Source organism: Seriola dumerili, unplaced genomic scaffold (assembly GCF_002260705.1).
Source record: "Seriola dumerili isolate Sdu_G_001 unplaced genomic scaffold, Sdu_1.0 BDQW01009202.1, whole genome shotgun sequence".
Taxonomy (NCBI): Eukaryota; Metazoa; Chordata; class Actinopteri; order Carangiformes; family Carangidae; genus Seriola; species Seriola dumerili.
The window spans coordinates 70598-89733 of record NW_019183457.1 but is presented as its reverse complement, the minus strand read 5'-3'; the positions used below and the strand labels follow the sequence as shown (position 1 = coordinate 89733).

At 41.5% G+C, this 19136-nt stretch overlaps 2 protein-coding genes across 2 annotated transcripts in view; both read right to left on the bottom strand.

Annotated features, from left to right (window-relative positions):
* Positions 1-457: 457 nt before the first annotated feature.
* On the bottom strand, positions 458-5153 carry LOC111240064 (beta,beta-carotene 15,15'-dioxygenase-like). Its single transcript, XM_022770045.1, has 11 exons — positions 5090-5153; positions 4239-4367; positions 3957-4086; positions 3528-3675; positions 3260-3407; positions 2263-2483; positions 1797-2063; positions 1591-1696; positions 1416-1510; positions 742-853; positions 458-627 (listed from the first exon to the last, which is right to left on the bottom strand). The coding sequence occupies exons 1-11, from the start codon at positions 5151-5153 to the stop codon at positions 458-460; spliced, it is 1590 nt and encodes a 529-aa protein (XP_022625766.1).
* A 5326-nt stretch (positions 5154-10479) lies between these two features.
* LOC111240063 (kalirin-like) overlaps positions 10480-19136 on the bottom strand; it is a 31447-nt gene continuing 22790 nt past the window's right edge. Inside the window, 16 exon segments of the mRNA XM_022770044.1 lie at positions 10480-11331; positions 11376-11563; positions 11840-12011; positions 12105-12290; positions 12456-12533; positions 12736-12786; positions 13264-13356; positions 13834-13920; positions 14054-14123; positions 14244-14347; positions 14480-14546; positions 14656-14726; positions 14979-15092; positions 15180-15311; positions 15445-15548; positions 15647-15697. Coding sequence (XP_022625765.1) covers positions 11149-11331; positions 11376-11563; positions 11840-12011; positions 12105-12290; positions 12456-12533; positions 12736-12786; positions 13264-13356; positions 13834-13920; positions 14054-14123; positions 14244-14347; positions 14480-14546; positions 14656-14726; positions 14979-15092; positions 15180-15311; positions 15445-15548; positions 15647-15697 — 1751 coding nt within the window. The 3' untranslated portion in view covers positions 10480-11148.

Here is a 19136-nt window from a genome sequence, read left to right as displayed (position 1 = left end):
CCCAGCCACAATAATGAAACTTAAATGTGAAATGGACTTTCCATTTTCACACTGGCAGACAACATGCAACGGAGTTCCGTTGCAAGTTCCAATTTAAGGTATGTTATGGTCGGTTTATGGTTTCTAACCCAAACTTGGGAGAATCCTGCCTTTGTGACATGTTTACATTGAGCACATAATTCTGGTTCAAATGCAGAAGTCCAGTTCGCTACTTCATTTTCAAGTCCTAACTGGAAAAGTCCATTTCACAACAAGGAAAAAAAGAAAATAAAACTCGAATGGAAATCCAAGTAAATTATTGAACTTTAATATATTAAATATTCCTTGAAGCTGTTTTTAAAATGCATAAAAAAAATACAAAAAATGTCCTATGATCTTCAAAAATTTTACATATTTCCCAAACATTTACACGGAAGCAAAATATTACACAATTTACATATAAGCATAAATAATTAATCTAGCTGGAGTGTTGGTTAACGGCAGTGGGGATAAAATGTCCGTGAAGGTCCATGTGGACGCTGGCGGGGATGGAGGCTCGGGCGATTTCCTCAAAGTTTTTAGCGTTCAGGACGAGCATGAACGGAGAAATATTTGGATCCGGAGAGATAACGGACGACAAGATCACTCCTGAAGACAGAAAAATAGAAACAGTCAGAAATTAGAGAAGAAAATATACTTTCCACTCTGATGGTTTAATAGTATTTAGTTGGTGTAGTTTCTAAGAGAAAGTGAATCCCTCACCGTCGTCTTCCTCCACGGCTCCCGGAGACCCGACAAACACCGGCTCTGAAGGGAAGCAATTCTCTTGCCGCCACTCGATGTGTTTCCTGGTGACGATGTCGATCTTGGCGATCTGTTGGGTGAAAGAGTGAGAGGGGAATTTGAATGCGAGGTCATGCTATTTTAAGTCATGCTAACAGTGTTTCTCTAGGGATGTCAATGTTGGTTGGTGCTTCACTCCAAGACCTTTGTTCAGACTGGAATATTTCAACAATAACTGACAGTCATTGCTTGCTGGTTTTCAGCCAGAAATGTTATTAGGTATTTATAAACCAAAGAGTTAGACAAATGGAAATATTGACACATGATGATGGTGCCTGAAAATCAGCTTCAGAGGTCTGGCACAAGACTAACACTAGATAAACAGTCCTTCATCCTCAGGGTACCTCGTTTGTCTGCACCAAAAGTCAATATTCCTTCAATATTTGGTGAGATTTGACTTTAAACCTAAATTGTCATCCATCTGCTGGCACTAGAGGAAAAGTACAGAGTCAGAGGATCACTAAAGTCAGTAGGATTCATCCTTTGGGAACCATTTGTGTTGGTACCAAATATTTCTGCCTGAACTGAAGTGGGGGACCGACATTGCCATGACTAGAGTCGTGCTGCTAACATGGACGTCTGAAATGTTTCACCTTGTTGGGATGAGGAGACCACTCCACCCTGGAGCCGTAGAAGTATCTGTACTTTTTAGCATTGAAGTTGTAGTTGATCCCTGGCAGCTCCAGACCTGAGGAGTAATCATACTTGTTACGTTTGGAAAATTAAGCTGCGTTAAAATCAAACAGACTAACAATGTGGATGACGAACCTTCGAACAGAGTGTCAGGCTGGCAGTAGACGGATCCGTCCTCCTGCACCACCGCCTGGGCTGTCGTGTCCGTCAGCGTCACCAGGTTGGTTCCTCTGGGAGATTCCTGGAGAACAAATCAACAGAAACATGTAATTCATAAGATGGTGAAGTGGAAAGTAAAACACGCCCATATATCTGAGGTGTTTTCTCTGGTCAAACTGTACCTTGTGGACACTGAGCGGCAGGACGAATCTCTTGCAGACTGGTGGGGAGAAGCTCTTGTTGGACTGGATGAAGCTGCTGGTTTCTTGTTTCATGTTCTTGATGTAGAACATGTCGTACAGGTTGCTGTTGTCGTAGCTGATCAGGTCGAACACCACATGGCCGTTGTCCTCATAGGCGTTGATGTGGTGGAAAACCACCAGGGCATCGCCATAGAAACGCATGGACACCTCCTTTCCTGTTTTTCTGTTGATGATGTGAAACAATGTCTGGCAAAGATGTAGAAAAAGAGAGGTCATCTTACCAGTCTGTTTTTTCTCACAAAGTCAACCGTTTGCCTATTTTTCGTTACTATGGACAACTTGGTTCAGAATAGTCCCCTGGGAAACCCCACAATGGATCATTGTTGGTGCTGTTCCTGTTTATTAACCGTGAGTAACAAAAGTGAGTAAGATTGTGAGAACTTACGATGTCATTTTCGTCGAATTTGAGGCAGCTCCCCCAGTTGACCCCTCTGAAATAGGCGGTGGCCAGTTTGACGATGTCCAGCTTGAAGGGCTGCTCCACGAACACGATGTAGTTGTCGGTCATGCCGAAGCTGTGGAAGTAGCTCGGGAACAGAGTGGACCGAAATGGAATCGAACAGACTTCCTGCACTTTCCTCAACGCCGGCTTCTGATGCTCTTTATCTAAAACAGACAACTCAGTATTGTAAGTATTATTTTTATTATTACTTTTATTATTATCATTGTTATTATCTGCACCTTTCTCTCAGTTTTACCTGGCTCCAGAGAGCAGTCTATAACGGATGGACAGGTCAGTACTTGGTTTTCACCAGCAGATGTCAGGGATTTTTTTACTATTCTGTTCTTCATTGTGCTCTATAAATTCTCCCGGATGAAGGTATGAGAACCAAAAGTGATGCAGGATTCTTTTGGTTTCTTTTCAAGTTGAGACTTTGTGATCCTACGTACCTGTCACTAACACTTTATGGTAAGCAAGAAGTTTTTTGATGCTCCGAGTTGGACATGATTCTAGAAATACCGACTTTTTCTCTAAATGAAATGTGTCTCAAAATATTACTACTTTGTTCTCCAAACGGGTTTTTCCTGCACAGTAAGCCTAATCCCCCAGTGTATTTTCTTAATCCTTTAAAAGGGAAATCAGACAATGACTTCTGAAGAGACCGATCTACAGCGAGCTATGATGCAGATTACAGTAATTGTCTGTCATGCTGCCAGAGTGTGAGATTACTGATATCAAGACTGTGTAGGACAGTTGACAATGACATAAGTCTGATTGCTGCATCATAAATCAATTAGACTTTATGCTGTAATTAGATACAGATGTGACTTCTGAAGCTCAGGGTTCATTAAGTAACAAGGTCTTGTTTCCTTACTGTGGTCTATAGATGGACCTGTATAAATTAGCTTGTGACAGATGTCCAGGTGTGCATCAACCATACCTGAGGCCTCAGCTGGGACCTTGAAGATGACGTATTTTGGCCGTCCGAAGCCCATGATGGCGGTACCCATGTTGTAGGTGTTGCCCTCGTCGTCATAGTGAGGATGAGCTGTCGCCAAGTTCAGAGCAATATGGTTCCTGTAGTTTATCTGGAATTTGAAGGACAGGTTTTAGTTTGTATAAACACATCATGAGATATGTTTGAGGAAGTATTTGAACCTGATCACTGACCGTTTAGAGCTCTGAGGACGCAGGTGGGACAAACTTACCTTGCCTACAGTTTCCAGAGTAGCAGGGTCGATCTGGTTCATGTAGTTGACCTCGGAGGAGGCGTAGTAGTCCTGACCATAACGAATGATGTTGATCAAGTTGTTGTCGGTGAAGTCAGGGATGACGTTGCTGAGGTGCGTGAATGCCCTAGCAAGAAAAGTAATATTTTTTAGTATTTGTTATCAATTATTGTTGATCTATGATAGACTAGAATTGATTTCAAGGGGTCTTGGATGGACAGTAATAGTTGTATAGACATTGAATGGTCTGACGTGGACCTCTACATGTTTTCAGTGGACTGAAACAGATCTCTACGGGTCTTGGATGGATGAGAACGTATATCTTTATCACTTGAGTGGACTCTAACAGATCTACATGTATTCTGGATGGATCAAAACTGGTATCCATGTGTCCTGGATAGACCGTACCTGGAGAAGATGTTTTTGCAGGGATCTGGGTAGATCATGGTTCCGAACTCGGAGACGATGATCCTGTCAGCCTTGATGTTTCTCTTGTAGGTGTCGCTCTTCAGAAACTTACTTCTGTAACTCACCTCACCTAAAACGACGACAACAAAACTGTAAATACACACAGTAATTTATTTCAAGGCAGGTGAGTTCATCTTTTCTTCCATGACATTTTGAATATTACATCACATACTGAGATAATGGTTTTATAGTTGTAAAACTTGATTTTAACGTCCATCTCACCGTTGCTGAAGGTGAAGCTGTGGATGAGCGACATGCCGTCAAACCAGTGGTTGTACTTGGAGTTTCCCACAGAGAAAAGCCCGGGCCCGTTCCTCAGCAAAGTTCCCTGCAGCCATGACGGGAGGGAGCCTGCAGGTCGACACACAGGTGCTTTTCTATAGATTTATCTTGTTTATTGTCATTGGTGAAAACCTCTAGTTTTAAAGGTCTGACTGCAAACCACATTTCCTTTGTGATTCTAAAAAGATGAAGATGAAAGTCACTCAGAGTTGAAATAAAAGTGTAAAAATTTAAGTTTAATACGTTTCATAAATATCAGTAAACATCTAAAAAACCATAAAAACCATCAATGAAAATAAATCACATGCAGTTCATCTGCAGAAAAATAGATTCAACTGGTTTCTACTGTCACTTAGATCCAGTCAGTGATTCTCCTCACTCCTATAAAACAAACTTTATGATATTCTGCTTTATGCAAATAAAATATTCAGTTTATTTTTTAGTTTTTTGGGATTTTAAATTTCATAATAACAAAAAAACATCAGTTATAGTTAATTATTCATTTAAGACTGTTGAGCCCCTTTCTGATTGGTGGTACTATTGTAATTTTTGATTCATTCATACTTAAAAAATGATTTATAAGCCATTAACAGCAACAACCTTTTGATTTGTGAGGTTGAAAAAAATCCAATGCTGAACTTCCACATAAACTTACTTTGTCTTTTTCACTCTCTAATTAATCAGGAAAACCCCTCCAGTGAATATCTGGACCGCTCAGTGCAGAATTAATTTGTTAAGATCTTATCAACACCAGCAGACGTTATGGTTCATAAACCCCGTCTGAAACTCACCTTTCATTTGAGCTTTCACCGGCTCCGGAGTCTCTGATCCATTTTTTGCAAATATCGACTGCATGTTTTTCTCCGGACCTACAAGCCTCGTATATTTCCCAGAATACACTGCTCTCCGCTGCAGTCCCACCACAGACTGAACCCGCAGGCAGATGGAAACTAACTTTATATAACTTCTGTCTGTGTACGTGATTATCTTCAGGCTTCAGAAAATGAAGCACATGAAACTTTGTGGATTGTGCAACCTTGCTGCTGTGGACTTCACTCGGATTTTCACAATAAAAGACTCTGTGTTGGGGTCATCCGGCTACCTCTAACCTGATTACCTGCACGTTTCATGATCCCTGACTGAAGAAAGTGTGATCCACAAATAACTAGAAATAAATAATATTCGAGTAAACTGACAAAATTCATTAAATTAAAACAAAACGTATTTTAAAATGTTAGTATATCATTTTATTTTTCTTTAATTGAAGAATCATTCCCTCATCACTGTGTAGTTTCAGGTACGACACAATTGACTACTGTGTTTCACTTATAACTTAAATAGCTTCATTCACTCTTTGTGCTTTTAATTTGAAGGGGAATTTGCTAGCAAATAAAAGTGCTGCTGGATGAATCCTTGAACCCAAATCTATCGTGAAGATGGCTGATTATCTGTGTGCTGACGATAAGATGCAGCAAGTTATAACATCCTATAATCACCTGTTTATAAACAGGTGATACTCCCTGCTGTTCAACTATATAATTCCTTAATTGATGAGACTACAATGTTAATGTTAATATTATTAATAGTATTCTCACTGGGGCTGCAGCTAACAATTAATTTTATTATTGACTCATTGGCTGATTATTTTCTAAATAATTTTCTCCATAAAATGTGAGAAAATTGGGAAAAATTCATATGATAATTTCCCAAGTTGATGTCTTTGAATGTCTCATTTGGCTGACCAGCTGTTCAAGACTTAAAAATATTCAGCTTAATAATTTATAAGAAAAAATTGTGGCAGTTATTTGAGGATCAAAATGGTTTAAAATCAAAATCGACTAATTGTTGCAGCTGTATTTCTCACACTGATTAATCTGTATTCATTCATAACGTGATTAAAACAAGTAGAGTAATGTTTTACCAAATAACAGAATCAATCTGCAGTAAAATGTATATTTTTTTAATTTTAGGTTTAATTAATTTTAGGTTTTGGGTTAAAGTCTGGATACATGTATTTTGTTGAAGGTTATATTGTTTCCTATTTTGAAATACAAAAAAAAGACTAATATCAAAAGTATTTAATTTATTATTTTCTACCTTTTGTTTCTGATGACTGCATTAAGTGTGTTAAAGATCAGAGAAGATATGAGAATTTGAACTTCAGACTCGTCAGCTATCTCTCCGGCTGTAATTGGTTAAATCAGTTTATTGCTTTACAGCCTTTCTTATCCGGATTACTCTGTAGGTCACAGTCGCACAAAGAGCCACGCCAACACTGCGTCCTACAAATTACTTAACCTGAAAATACAAATAATTTGGATTGTGTAATACATTTTAGAAGTTAAGTATTGCAGCTCGGATGACGTTTACAGCTCTGGTTTGTTCCAGTGTAAAAATATTGTGACTTTCTCTTATTTTTATTTTATGAGGCCCAAGACTTTGACACCAGAGCGCAGAGTTCATGTCCCCAATTCAAGCTTTGAGTCAGCATTACAGTATATTATGTAATGACACATGATAATACCACAAGTACATAAAGGCAAGTAAATTTAGTACAGTAAGTTTTAGTAGTTTTACTCCATTAGATTTATTTTGGTAAGATATTTAAGTAAGATTTTTAATGCATTTTAATTGACACTGTGGTCGTGGAGTAAAGTAAAGGAGTATTTCTTCCAGCAGTGGTTGATGTTCATACTGTAAAGAAAAACAAATCATCTTCGGCCCAGTCTGAGGTCCTGAGCTCTGCACCAGGTTTTCATTAAGCATTTGTCTGTACTTTGCTGCATTTGGCTTTTTCCTTTAGTCCTTTAGCTGCTTTTTTGCAAACGTTCACTGAGGAGAAGCTTCGTCTTGCCACTCTGCCATAAAGCCCCGACTCTTCAGGATCTCTGGAGCTCAGCCAGCGTCACCATCAGGTTCTTGCTCACCTCTCTCACCACAGTCCTTCACCCTGATTGCTCAGTTACTCTTCCATTTAAGAATGATGGAGAGAATGTGATATTTTAGTTTTTCCTTTCCAATAAATTTGCAAAAATTTGTAAAATTCTGTTTTTATTTCAGTGTCCGTCATCCCCACGCAGAATAATAGATAATAAAACCCACATACAGAGAGAGATTTGGATGAAAAATGAAGTTTATTACAAACAACAACAGAGAGCTGTTAGCAGTCAGTTAGCAGCTGTTAGTTCTGTACAAATAACACTGTTTGATTGGTTAGTTGAGTTTGCCAATCGGCAACAAGGCTAGGTCTCAAACAGCACCCTACGCCCTCTGTAGTGTACTATTTTCCACCCTTAACCTGCCATAGTACACTACACCTTTAAACTTTCGTAGTGCACTGCTTTCTATGCTACATCTTCTGTATAGTGCACTACTCCCCATCTTAAACCCTTGATAGTGTGCTATTTTCCACTTTAAACCCTCCTTAGTGCACTACCTTCCATTCTTAATTCTTAATAGTGCACTATGCTTGAGTTGAAACCCTTAGTAGTGCACTACTTTCCATCTTAAACTCTTAATAGTGTGCCACTTTTAACCTAAAACCTTCCTGAGTGCACCGTCTATCCTCTATCTTAAACCCTCCATAGTGCACCACATTCCACCTTAAACTCTTCATAATGCACTACGTTCCACCTTAAGACTTTCAAAGTGCACGGTCACCATCTTGTGCCCTTTGTAGTGCACTGCAATCCATCCTAAACCACCTGTGGTGCACTCCGAGTTCACAAGTTGCAAAGTTGCGTTTTGAACACCATAAACTTTTTTTTTTTTTTTTTGCATTCCCAGTCGTGGTGTTGACATGTTGAAAACACAAAGTCGTTCTCCTTTCCTGAAAACAGTTCCTGAACGAAGTGGCGTTCATTTCTAGTGTTATTCACCTGACTAATGCTGTGTTCATGTTCTGTGGGATTCCAAAGATTCGCATGTTCACGACTTCTGATTGTGAACGTCATCAGACAACTGAAGAGTTGAATGATTGCAGAGTTAAAAAGTACAGTGCGTGGTTAAAACAGTACCGTATCCATTAAATGTGTATTAATGTACCTTGAACATGAGCTTGAGGCGTCCATGTTTGTTTGCTGTTTCATGCACTTCCATATTATTTAGCGCCAAGTTTGTTAAATCAGAGCTTTTAAAATTACAACTCGACGTGAACTCACTTTACATGACCGGAAATGGTAATCACAGAAATTCCCACATGACATGAATGCAGCACTAAACTTTATATAAGTGCAACACACACTAACATTGTGTCATTTGTTGCCATGTTTCCTAGCGACTTATAATATACTGCCAGCTTGCAACTGCAAATATGGAAATGTGTTTAATGAAAGCACAGTTTAGGATGGTGGCGTATGAAATTGCAATGACACAACAGCTGGATCAGTATGTGTAGTTTCTCATGTGTGTTATCGTGCAAGATGTTTTTGTCCGTACATGCCAAGACGCTGCATCTCAAAATGTGAAAATCTTCCATTTTCATCAGCTGAATTCATTGAGTTTTTCGGAGGGCGCTGCTGGACCCACCCTCTCTGAAGATGTGTGGAACTTTCAGTCAAATCACACAGTCTTCATCAGCAGATGGAGTTGTGATGGAACTGCACCTGCTAAAATATGAATTTCTCTGCCAACCTTGAGGACATCTCAGGTTGCATTCTTGACCCTGGAGACACTCAATTTGACTAAACCCTCTTACTCCGCGGTCCATTTAGTAGCTGTTCTGGAGCTTTCTATCAGCTGCTGAGTGGCCTCCAACCAAACGACGCGTACGATCTTGCGTGATAACACACACGAGAGACTTGTGATGCTAGTGTGTGTTGCCCTTAAAACGAAGCATATCGTCTTGTTGGCTTCAAAGGTACAACCTCATGAGCTCCATTTGAAGGCAGCATTCCACCTTAAACCCTTTATAGTTTGCTTTGTCTCTCCCTACACCCTTCACAGTGCACTACTTCCCACCCTAACCCCCCGTAGTGCACTTGACAGGACGCGTAGCTCCTTAAGGACCGGGGTGTTGTCTGAGAATGGCACCAGAGAAACAGAGAGAGAGACAGAGAGGTAGAGAGAGAGACAGGTAGAGAGACAGGTAGAGAGCGTGTTGAAGGTTACAGTTTTTAGTTTTAGTAGAAACAGACAGTCACAGTAGGTTGAGCTGCTGCTGTCTGTCTGTTAGACAGCCAGACAGACAGACAGGTGGACAGAGAGACAGACAGGTTCAGTGTCCAGAGTTAGTGGAGTAGCAGTTCAGGTCTGGTCTATATACAGAAACAAGAAATGCATAATCAGAATATCCAAACTAACCAGAGCTGCACACACCACCATGTTGGCTTCACTGCCGGTTGCTATGGTAACGTTGGGGGAAGGGGGGGTAGATAAAGGGGGGGGGGGGAGCTCTGGTTCCCTAAAAAGACGAAAAAAGGGTGTCACCGCAAACACAACGATTCGTCATGGCAACGCTACACCGCGACACCACCTAACTGTCCGCGGAAAACACACACACACACACACACACCCACACCCACACAGGACAGTGTCACTAACACACACACACCCACGCTCTCACGCACACACACACACACACACACACGCAAACAAACATTTATATGACAAACAGTTTATCTCATTTTTTTTCTCTATTGAGGTGAAAAACAGACTCTATTATTCTTAATTATCATAATCATCATAGTAATCTTCATCTTCATCTTCATCATCTGTATGTAGCAGTGGTGTGTGTATGGAGTGTGTGTGTGTGTGTGTCCTCAGTCTGTTTATACACACTATTCACAGGATGACACGCAGAGAGAGCTCAGTTCTGATTGGCTGACGGGTCTTTTCACCTCTTACAGGAGACTTTTTTTTTCTTTTTTTTTAATTGTCTCTTGTTGCTAGGCAACGGCAGCTTCCTGTCTGTTGATGTCGGTGATGATGATGTGGTGATGCGATCTCCCTCCCGCTGACCAAGAGGAAACAGTTTGTGATGTCATCAGGGGACGATCGGATGCTCGGGGCAGTAAACTGGAGGCCGACCTGACGGCAGCGTCTGATTGGACGAGGTGAGGGCGGAGGAGGAAGGAGGAGTGTTTTGGCTGAATGTTGAAGCACCAGGAGGGAAGGAGATTAACAGTACCTGCTGCTGTGTGTGTGTGTGTGTGTGTGTGTGTGTGTGTGTGTGTGTGTGTGTAATTTATGTTTTAGCACTGGCAAACAATCAGGGCCTAAAGTGTGTCAGGAAACATGCAGCGTCACAGTTGTAAAGGTGGAGCCTGAAGATGGAGACATCTGTCTGTCTCGTTCCCAACATAAGGGTCGGGGACCCACCAAGGGGTCACAAGATCAGTCTGAAGGGTCACAGGAAACTCTGGGTTTTAGACTGTTAGTCAGACAAAACAAAAAGCAGTCAAATGTCCAAACATGTTCTCAAAAGTTGCTTTTGTCTGTTTTCTATCATTGCAAATTAAATTTCCTTTGGTTTTAGCCTGTTGACCCTCAGTTTGACAGATATACTTACTTACTCATATATTTTATAAGGACTTAAAAAAGCAACGACTCCCTGTTTGACTGTGTGGAGTTACTGCCTGGAAACTCGTTTTCAGTGTCGCCAGGTCAAATGAAAGGTTGTGATGCCACAGGAAAGATTAGAAGAACGTGATCAGTGTAGTCATATGTAGAGGTGACATCACCATCTTGAGGCTCCACCCCTTGCAGAGCAAACATTACCATCATGAGAGAGTTTCCAAACATGCCTTTGGCTCCGTTGGCTTGCAGTATTTTAAGTGTGTGTACGTTTGTATTAACAGTAAACCAGACTCTGACCCTGCTGTCAGTGTGTGTGTTTTTGTGTGTGTGTGTGTCAGTGTGTGTTGAGCACGCTGCGTGGCACCCAGCCCTCGGCGGCCGGCGAGTCGCTGTTGGCCGGCCGATAAACCAGACTCTGACCCTGCTGGTTGCACGCCAGAATCTGAACCTTCTCGCCCCGAAACACGGAGATCTCATCCTCCCGCACCGCCACGAAGTCCTGCAGCACCATAACCAGCTCCTGAGGGAGAGAAGGTCACATGATGTCATCACGTCTGACACGTTTGAAAATCAAACACAGGAAGGAGGTACGGAAATTCAAACCTGGTCGTCCTGCTCGCTGTCAGGTTGAGGCTGAGGTGCGTGCCCGTTGGGCGTAGGCGGGGTAGACGGTGGTCGCCCTGACGACAGTGGGCGGGTCACGGAGATCCCGCCCTCCTTCCTCTGGTACTCAATGGGAGACTGGAGAGCTGTAAACAGGATCGGATTAGATCCAGATTCAGCGAGACGAGACTCAAATCCAAATCAGACGTTTGTGAACGTCGGTGGATTAAGATGATTCAAAGCTGTTTCAGGGAGATTTAATTTCAAAAAATTTCCAAAAGATTGAAGGATGTTTCAGTTACTGTTGAGGCAGATAAAGGAACGATTCAGGGAGATCTAGTTTTATGGATCTGATGACCAGGGAGAAGGATGTTCCAGAGATTGAAGGATGTTCTTTGAGTGGGATTTGAGGATGTACTCACCAGACAGGAAGTTGTTCTGGGCGTCCAGCAGGGCGGCGATGGTCTCCACCCAGGTCATCTTGATGCTGGCGGAGGACGCCTGCAACGTGAAGCGCTCCGCCGAACCGCGAGACCACAACACGAACTTACAGGGATCACCGTCCACGCTGTCCTGCATCGCCAGGTAACTCACCTGATCACACATAAACATATTAATCCCAGTGTAAACCAGTCTAACCCTGATCCATGTCGTGACCCAGTATAAACCAGTATCCAACAGTCTTACCTTGATGCTGTTCTTGAACTGGTATCCAGGGTTGTTGGAGCCTTTACGCAGCAGTTCGCTGAAGATGATGATCTGCTCGAACAGGAAAACTCTGCGCTCTTTACTGCGAGACAAAACTCCTCCGTCCTGCTCCCACACACAGAAGGTCTCCTGCTGCAGCAGCTTCCCCTGAGACGTCAACTTCCCCTGGATGACGGACAGAAAGACAGGTGAGGACAGACAGGCGAGCGGAGAAGGCTTCATCACTTCATCATTGTGGCCACTTGGGGGCAGTGTCTGTGCCTCTGTATTATCCTCCCATCACTGCAGCTCTGACCACAGATACACAGGTAGACAGACAGACAGGTGTACCTCGTATCCCTGCAACCGTCCCAGGTTCATCATGTCGTTGCAGCGCTTTGGAACCAATGACATCAGCTCCACTGCTTTCTGTAAACACACACACACACACACACACACACACACACACACACACACACACACACACAAACACACACACTCGGCTGTTAGATATTACAGAAGCCTGTGCGTGTTTAAGGCGGTCTCCAGGGCGATGATTCAGCGTCCTGTGTAAATCATTTAACATCATCATCGTGACATCATGTGGTGTGAACTGAGGCGTAACACTCACCTCGATCTCCTCACAGTCCAGTCCTGCTTTGGACGTATACTTGAGAAAATCCTGAGAGACAGACAGACGTGCTTGAGTTTCTAATATAATAATGTATAATAATAAACTTTATTTAAATAGCACTTCTCTTAACAAAGTTACAACGTGCTTCACGGAAAGAAAAGGGGGAAATTAAAAACAAGAGAAAAACAAACGCATCATAAAACAGAATTAAGTTACAGGAAAATATAGATCGTCCGTCTCATGGGAAAATAAAACACAACAACATTTCAAACATTCATAAAAGCTTCCCGATAAAATAAGAGTTTTAACAGACGTATTCTGTCTGGTCTCGATTGGTCGACTGGCTCTGACAGCAAAGAACCGATCACCTTCAGTCACCAGCCGAGACCTTGGAAATATAATAATGACCTGCTGCAGTAAACTCTCTCAATGCATGAGAATATTTTAGAGCAGTGATTACGTTACTGGCTCCTGTAGATGTAAATGTAAAGAGCGCACATGTGTGCTGAAGCGTGTGGGACAGACCTTGAGCAGCAGCTGGTACTTGGTGATTCTCTGGATGGGTTTGATCAGATAATCACTGATCGACATCCTGCAGCTGATCTCATGCTGGATTTCCTGCAGACAGAGAGACGGGGTCGTTTTCTAACTGATAATAATCAGCTATTGTTTGTGTTCGCCTGAAAACTCGTCACTTCTGCTGCTGAACTGAAAACCTGCTGCTGCTGTTCAAACTGTTCAGTGAGGCCTGCAGGTACGTCACTGTTCCAGACTTTGTCTTGTTTCTCTTGTTATTTAACCAGGACGGCTTCAGCTTTCAGGACACGATACTGTAATTAGTCGATTAATCAATTAACTGACAGAAAATTTATCTGCAACTGTTTTGATAGTTGATTAATGGTTTCTGTCACTCTCTTGAGCAAAAACACAAACGTTCTCCGCTTCATGATCTCCTACTTTTGTCTTTTTTATATAATTTAAAACAGAATGTCTGTAGGTTTTGGAAAATTCTGGCACTTTACATTTGAAAGAATGAAACAAACAGTGAAGAAAATCAAACTCTCTTCAGAAACATAAAGATGTTGAATGTTTTACCTCGAAGAAGTTCTCGTACTCGATGACGATGAACTCTGACCTCGGCTTGTTCTGACAGTAAACCACGTACATGTGGAGACGACGCTCCTGCAACACACAAATAAATACTTACATTACTCTCACAATCAATCACAGATCAATAACATCCATGTGAACTCTCTTGCAGGAGCACGAATGATTGGCGGCTCCTGGTCCTGATGCAGTCGCCATGGTGACTCACGTGTCGGATGAAGAGGTCGGCCAGCAGGTCGTGATTCTGAACACAACGCTCCAACTCCACCAGGAAGAAACTGAAACAAGAAAACACACAGTGAGTCAGAGAGTGTGTGTGTGCGTGTGCGTGTGCGTGTGCGTGTGCGTGTGCGTGTGCGTGTGCGTGTGTGTGTGTGTGTGTATTTGTGTGCACGCACTCGCGGTGCCAGTCGTAGATCTGCTGGATGTTGCCGAAGACGATTTTGTCTTTCCCTCTCATGTCCTCGGGAATCCCTCTGACCTCCAGCCTGGACATGAAGCCCTGACAGACACATTTAATTTAACATCATTTACAACAATCTGTGCATTAACACAGTAGTGTTAATACAAGTAATGTTTGGTGGGTGGAGCTTCAGGACATCGGTATGACATCATTTGCCACTTCATGTCTCACCTCTACGATCACACCCAGGTCCTTCACATAGTCCTTCTCTGATTGGACCATCTCGTTAACCACAAACCTGCACGAACACATGGACACAAAGTTCACGTTTGTTTGTTTTTAAACAACAATTTATATATAAGTGTTATATATGTGTGTGTGAGTGTGAGTGTGTGTGTGTGTCTTACATGCGTCCTCTCAGTGCTTTGCTCCTGTGTTCGGTGTCTGATTCGTTGGAGCCCTGATCTGAGTCCAAAGCCTGAAGAGAGAGAAACAGAAGAAATAAAAAAAAAAAGAGAAAAACAAAGAGAAACAAAGTAAAAATCTCAAGAACAATCAACAATTAACTGGAACGTTCAAGCTGCTTTTAAACATTTTAAATCTAGTTAGAAAAAATGGCAGAAGACACTCAGTCCTGCAGTGACTTCTACTGTGTTGGCCAGTGTTAGTAGTATGTGTCCGTTTTATTCTGATGGTAATTGTTGCCCCCGCCCCCTCCCTCCCCTGTTACCTCGGGGTTGTTGGGGTCTTTGATGATCTGCATGGGAGGTGGTAGAGGGGTGTGGCTTTCTTCCTCTGGCTCCTCCTCCCCTCCACTCTGCCCGCCCTCCTCCTTCCTCGCCTTCTGTAGCAACAGAGAAACAACGACCGATGACATTACATTACACACACACACTTTCTTTGTGTGTCTTCAACCTGTGTGTTTATTTACCGTCTGAGCATTGCCGGTGAGGGGTGTGGTCAGCTCCGGCCTGTTGTCCCGCCTCCTGGTTCTGATTGGCGGTTTCTTCTGTCCGTCAGCTTTACCTTGACTCAGCCTCCGAACAGGACTCGTCAACCAACGCTGCAGATATTACATAATTATAAAACAATAACAAATGAAGTAACTTAACTTTATTACTACAAAAACATTTAACGTAAATATAACTAATCCCGCTGCCTCTGTTGGCTGCAGGACTGTGAAGATCAGCTGTTACCTTCAGGGTGTTTCCGGTTCCAGAGCCGCTGCGCTTGGGCCCCGGAGAGCCGACGGCGCCCCCTGGAGCTCCGCCTAACCCATACACTGTGGGGGAGGTGGCACCTGAGAGAGGGAGAACAAGGAGGAGGAGTCAGCGTCGTCATGATGAGTTCACTGTACGTCAGCGTTGTGAGTAAATTCGGAGATAATTAATGTCTCACTGGTCGTCTGAGTGTGAAGCCCCGAAGCTTCAGAGCCGTAGAGACTGGAGTCTGTGGAGACACAGAGAGACATGATGGAGTTAATGATGGTCCTAATGGAAAGTTTAACCTGAGCTTCAAGGAGACCACACACTTTAATCCACATCTTTTTATATTTTCTAAATTAAACATAAAAAGATCTGAGTGGAAATTCAGAAAAGAATTTGCAGGCTGAAGTTGAAAAGTCAATAAAGCAAAGATTTAGAATCATTACAGGCCTTCACTTCCCCAGAGAGAAACCTCACTGTCCCCAGTTTTTAAATTCTTACCTACAGCTTTATTAACATCGACACATTAACACTCAGTGCATGTGGATCTACTCTGCTGCTGCTGCTTTGTGCTGCGTATGTTTAAAGCAAAAATAATCACAAAATAATCAACAAGATGACGTGATACAAGTTAAAAAATACCAACAGAATAATAATGATAGTAAGAAGAGGAAAAGCAAAGAATAAAAATTAGGTGATTAGGTAAAAAAAAGGATATTAATTATGTTTTCCTTCAAAATAAAACCAAAGAATTAATAGTGAGATTTCCTTTTGTTCCTGGAGCTCTGTTAATGATGTAATCTGCTCAGGTCTTGATTATAGTCTCATAAAAGTAGGTAAAGGAAATTATTAATATTTCATGAATCATACTTGTTTTTTATTTTAACTCTTTGATGAAAACAAAACAATGGAGAGAGAGAGAGAGAGAGAGGGTCAAACACTGTTTACATTCACTTCAGAAATCAGGAGACCTGCACCTGTATTGATCTGAGTACCTGTGTAATCATGGATCAGTGATTTTAAATTCATACGTGACGATGCCGTAAGATTTTTGTTATTTAGTCTGTTTTTTAGTCAGTGGTGGAAACTCACTTATTTAGACTTCTAGAGGCGACTTTACTTTAAAGTTACCAGTTAAAGTTTAATCAGCAGTAATACTGATCAGTATTAGCAACAGGCGTCAAAGGTTAAAGTACGCGTTATTATTATATTAGATCATTGTTATTGCCATAGATGCAATAACATAATAAAAATGTTATTGTTGTCGCCAGCTGAAGCAAATATTAACTGCTTTATTCAGTGTTGGACAGTAAAACATCAAACCATGAATGATAATAATACGGTAAATATATAGTAACTATAGCAGCCTAAATAAAGGTGGATAAAGTACTGAAGTAAATACAAGTATCTCAGTTTGTCACAGCGACTCTGTCCCTGCCTGAAGTCTCTGTTCTGCTCACATGTGAAAACACGGTTCCATGTAAACACGACCGAGAGGAAACTGTCACACATACGAGGTTTCTAGATTACAGACTCAGCTGTCAGTAAGTCAACCATTAGAGACGCAGCACGCAGACGGTTCCTCCTGTCGCCCTGTTTCAGGTCACTGAGGGTCGACCTCCTGCAGACTGGACGGTCTCAACACAATGACGCTGTGTGTGTCGGGTGTGGTGTGTCATCGTTAAGTGTGATACAGAAAACCTGCGTGTCCTGTTCGACACAATCACACACATTGTCAACATTCTTCCTCAAGGCTCATGTGTTTCAAGAAATGGTAGAGAGACAATAAAACAGAGAGAGAGAGAGAGTCACCTTGTTCTGTCACTCATTAACCAACATCCTCTCTAACACTCCTCTCCGTCTCTCTTTCAGATTAAAACCCACCTCGATCGTCCTCTCCCTCTCCCACAATCCATCCCCAAACGGCAGAGCAGTCCCAGCATGCACCTCTGCCCCTCTGCATGCTTCAACATCAGTCCATTCAGAAAGTCAAAATAAAAACAAGAAGCTACAACGAGAGAGGCAGGTCGGTGTTTCTCTCCACAGAGCTGAATGAAACTACACAGCAGTCAGAAGTTTGCAGGGGCGGGGCTAAACCAAGAGGGGCGGGGTTACACGAAAGAGGGGTGGCTTATTGAGACTGACTAACAATTACATGAAACCAATTTACATCAGTGGAATCTAAAAAATGTCGTGAAGTAAAAAAATTAGATCAGAAAACCTAACCTAAAATAAAATAAACTTGACAAAAAATATAAATAATAATACTGAATAATAAAAACCAAAATGAAATAGAAAAATATAAATTACAAAAATAAAATAAAACATTTTACAAAACAAAATGAGTGAATTGTTAATAAAATTAAATATGATAAAACACAAAGAATAATGTCAAAGTAAAAAAAATATATAATATAAAAATAAAGCCCAAAATATATATATAAAATTATATATAAAATAAAACAATATTCAAAATAAACAGGAGAACTGACCTGAAAACAACTACTTTATTTTTAAACTAAAGCTCCCATTGTTTCTGACAGGGAAGACGACCCAGCAGGTAGCCACATTAACACACACACACACACACACACACACACACACACACACACACACACACACACACACACACACACACACACACACACACACCATCCATCAACATACAATCAGGATGTTAAACTGCAGATTCCTGTTGAGTCTGAAACTCCCTCAGGTCAATGTTTAACCCTGAAACTGTGTCTGACTCCTGGTGTGTTTGTGTGTGTTTGTATGTGTGTGTGTGTGTTTGTGTGTTTGTGTGCGTGTGTGTGTGTGTGTGTGTGTGTGTGTGTGTGTGTGTGTGTGTGTGTGTGTGTGTGTGTGTCTTGCCAAACCAGATTACAGATTAAGACTGGAACAAAGTTAGTTTATCAGACTGAGGCCACATTCACTCTCACTCTCTTAAATTTGAACTGTTTACTTTTCGACTTCTGTCAACAATGAAACAAGAAACACTAAAATCTGTTTCTGGTCTTTTAATTTACAGACACAAATGGTGTCTGTAGTGCATTAGTGCCTCCACCTGAATGTGTTTGGATGCTTTTTCTTATTTATTTAAACAAAACAAATACAGAATTACATCCGTAGAACAAAATGTGAGTTAATTTATATTATTGTATCATATATTATTATCATATTTTGAGTGATTAAAAATCAAAGATCTGTTCTAGAGCTGCAGCATTAAGAGGTTTTTATTCAGCCAGTTGGATAGAAATTAAAAACGTAGAGAAAAATATGGATTTCCAGACTGTCTCTGTAAAACGAACAATGTGAAACAGCAGATCCCGACAAACAAACAAAACAGGTTTAATTTTTCATGCTGAGCTGCACAACAAGCTCATGGGGGGACTCGAGCACGTTTACAGCTTTATAAACATGGTTTTAAATATTTAGGGGCCACAGTTGGAGAGATCGACAGGATGTGGGTCACACAGACATCACAGTGAGGGCTGAGGATGTTTAAAGTTCCCTCTGTTTAAACAGGAAGTGACATGGGGCAAACGGGACGTGCTGCAGCAGTGACAGGTGGTGGAAGGCCTTAAACTGTAATCTGCTCCAAATCAACAAACAAATCAAAAACAAAAACAGAAATTAAAATTGAATTATTGATGGTGATTTAAGAGAAAACAAAGCTTTCTACC

What these genes read in the sequence shown, in the direction of transcription:
- LOC111240064 (XM_022770045.1), bottom strand. Translation starts at nt 5,153, where the DNA reads ATGCAGTCGATATTTGCAAAAAATGGATCAGAGACTCCGGAGCCGGTG. An exon ending in GGTGAAAGCTCAAATGAAAG is followed by an intron (nt 4,368 to 5,089) that starts GTGAGTTTCAGA and finishes GTCGACCTGCAG; the next exon opens with GCTCCCTCCCGTCATGGCTG. An exon ending in GGTCTCCTCATCCCAACAAG is followed by an intron (nt 854 to 1,415) that starts GTGAAACATTTC and finishes TTCACCCAACAG; the next exon opens with ATCGCCAAGATCGACATCGT.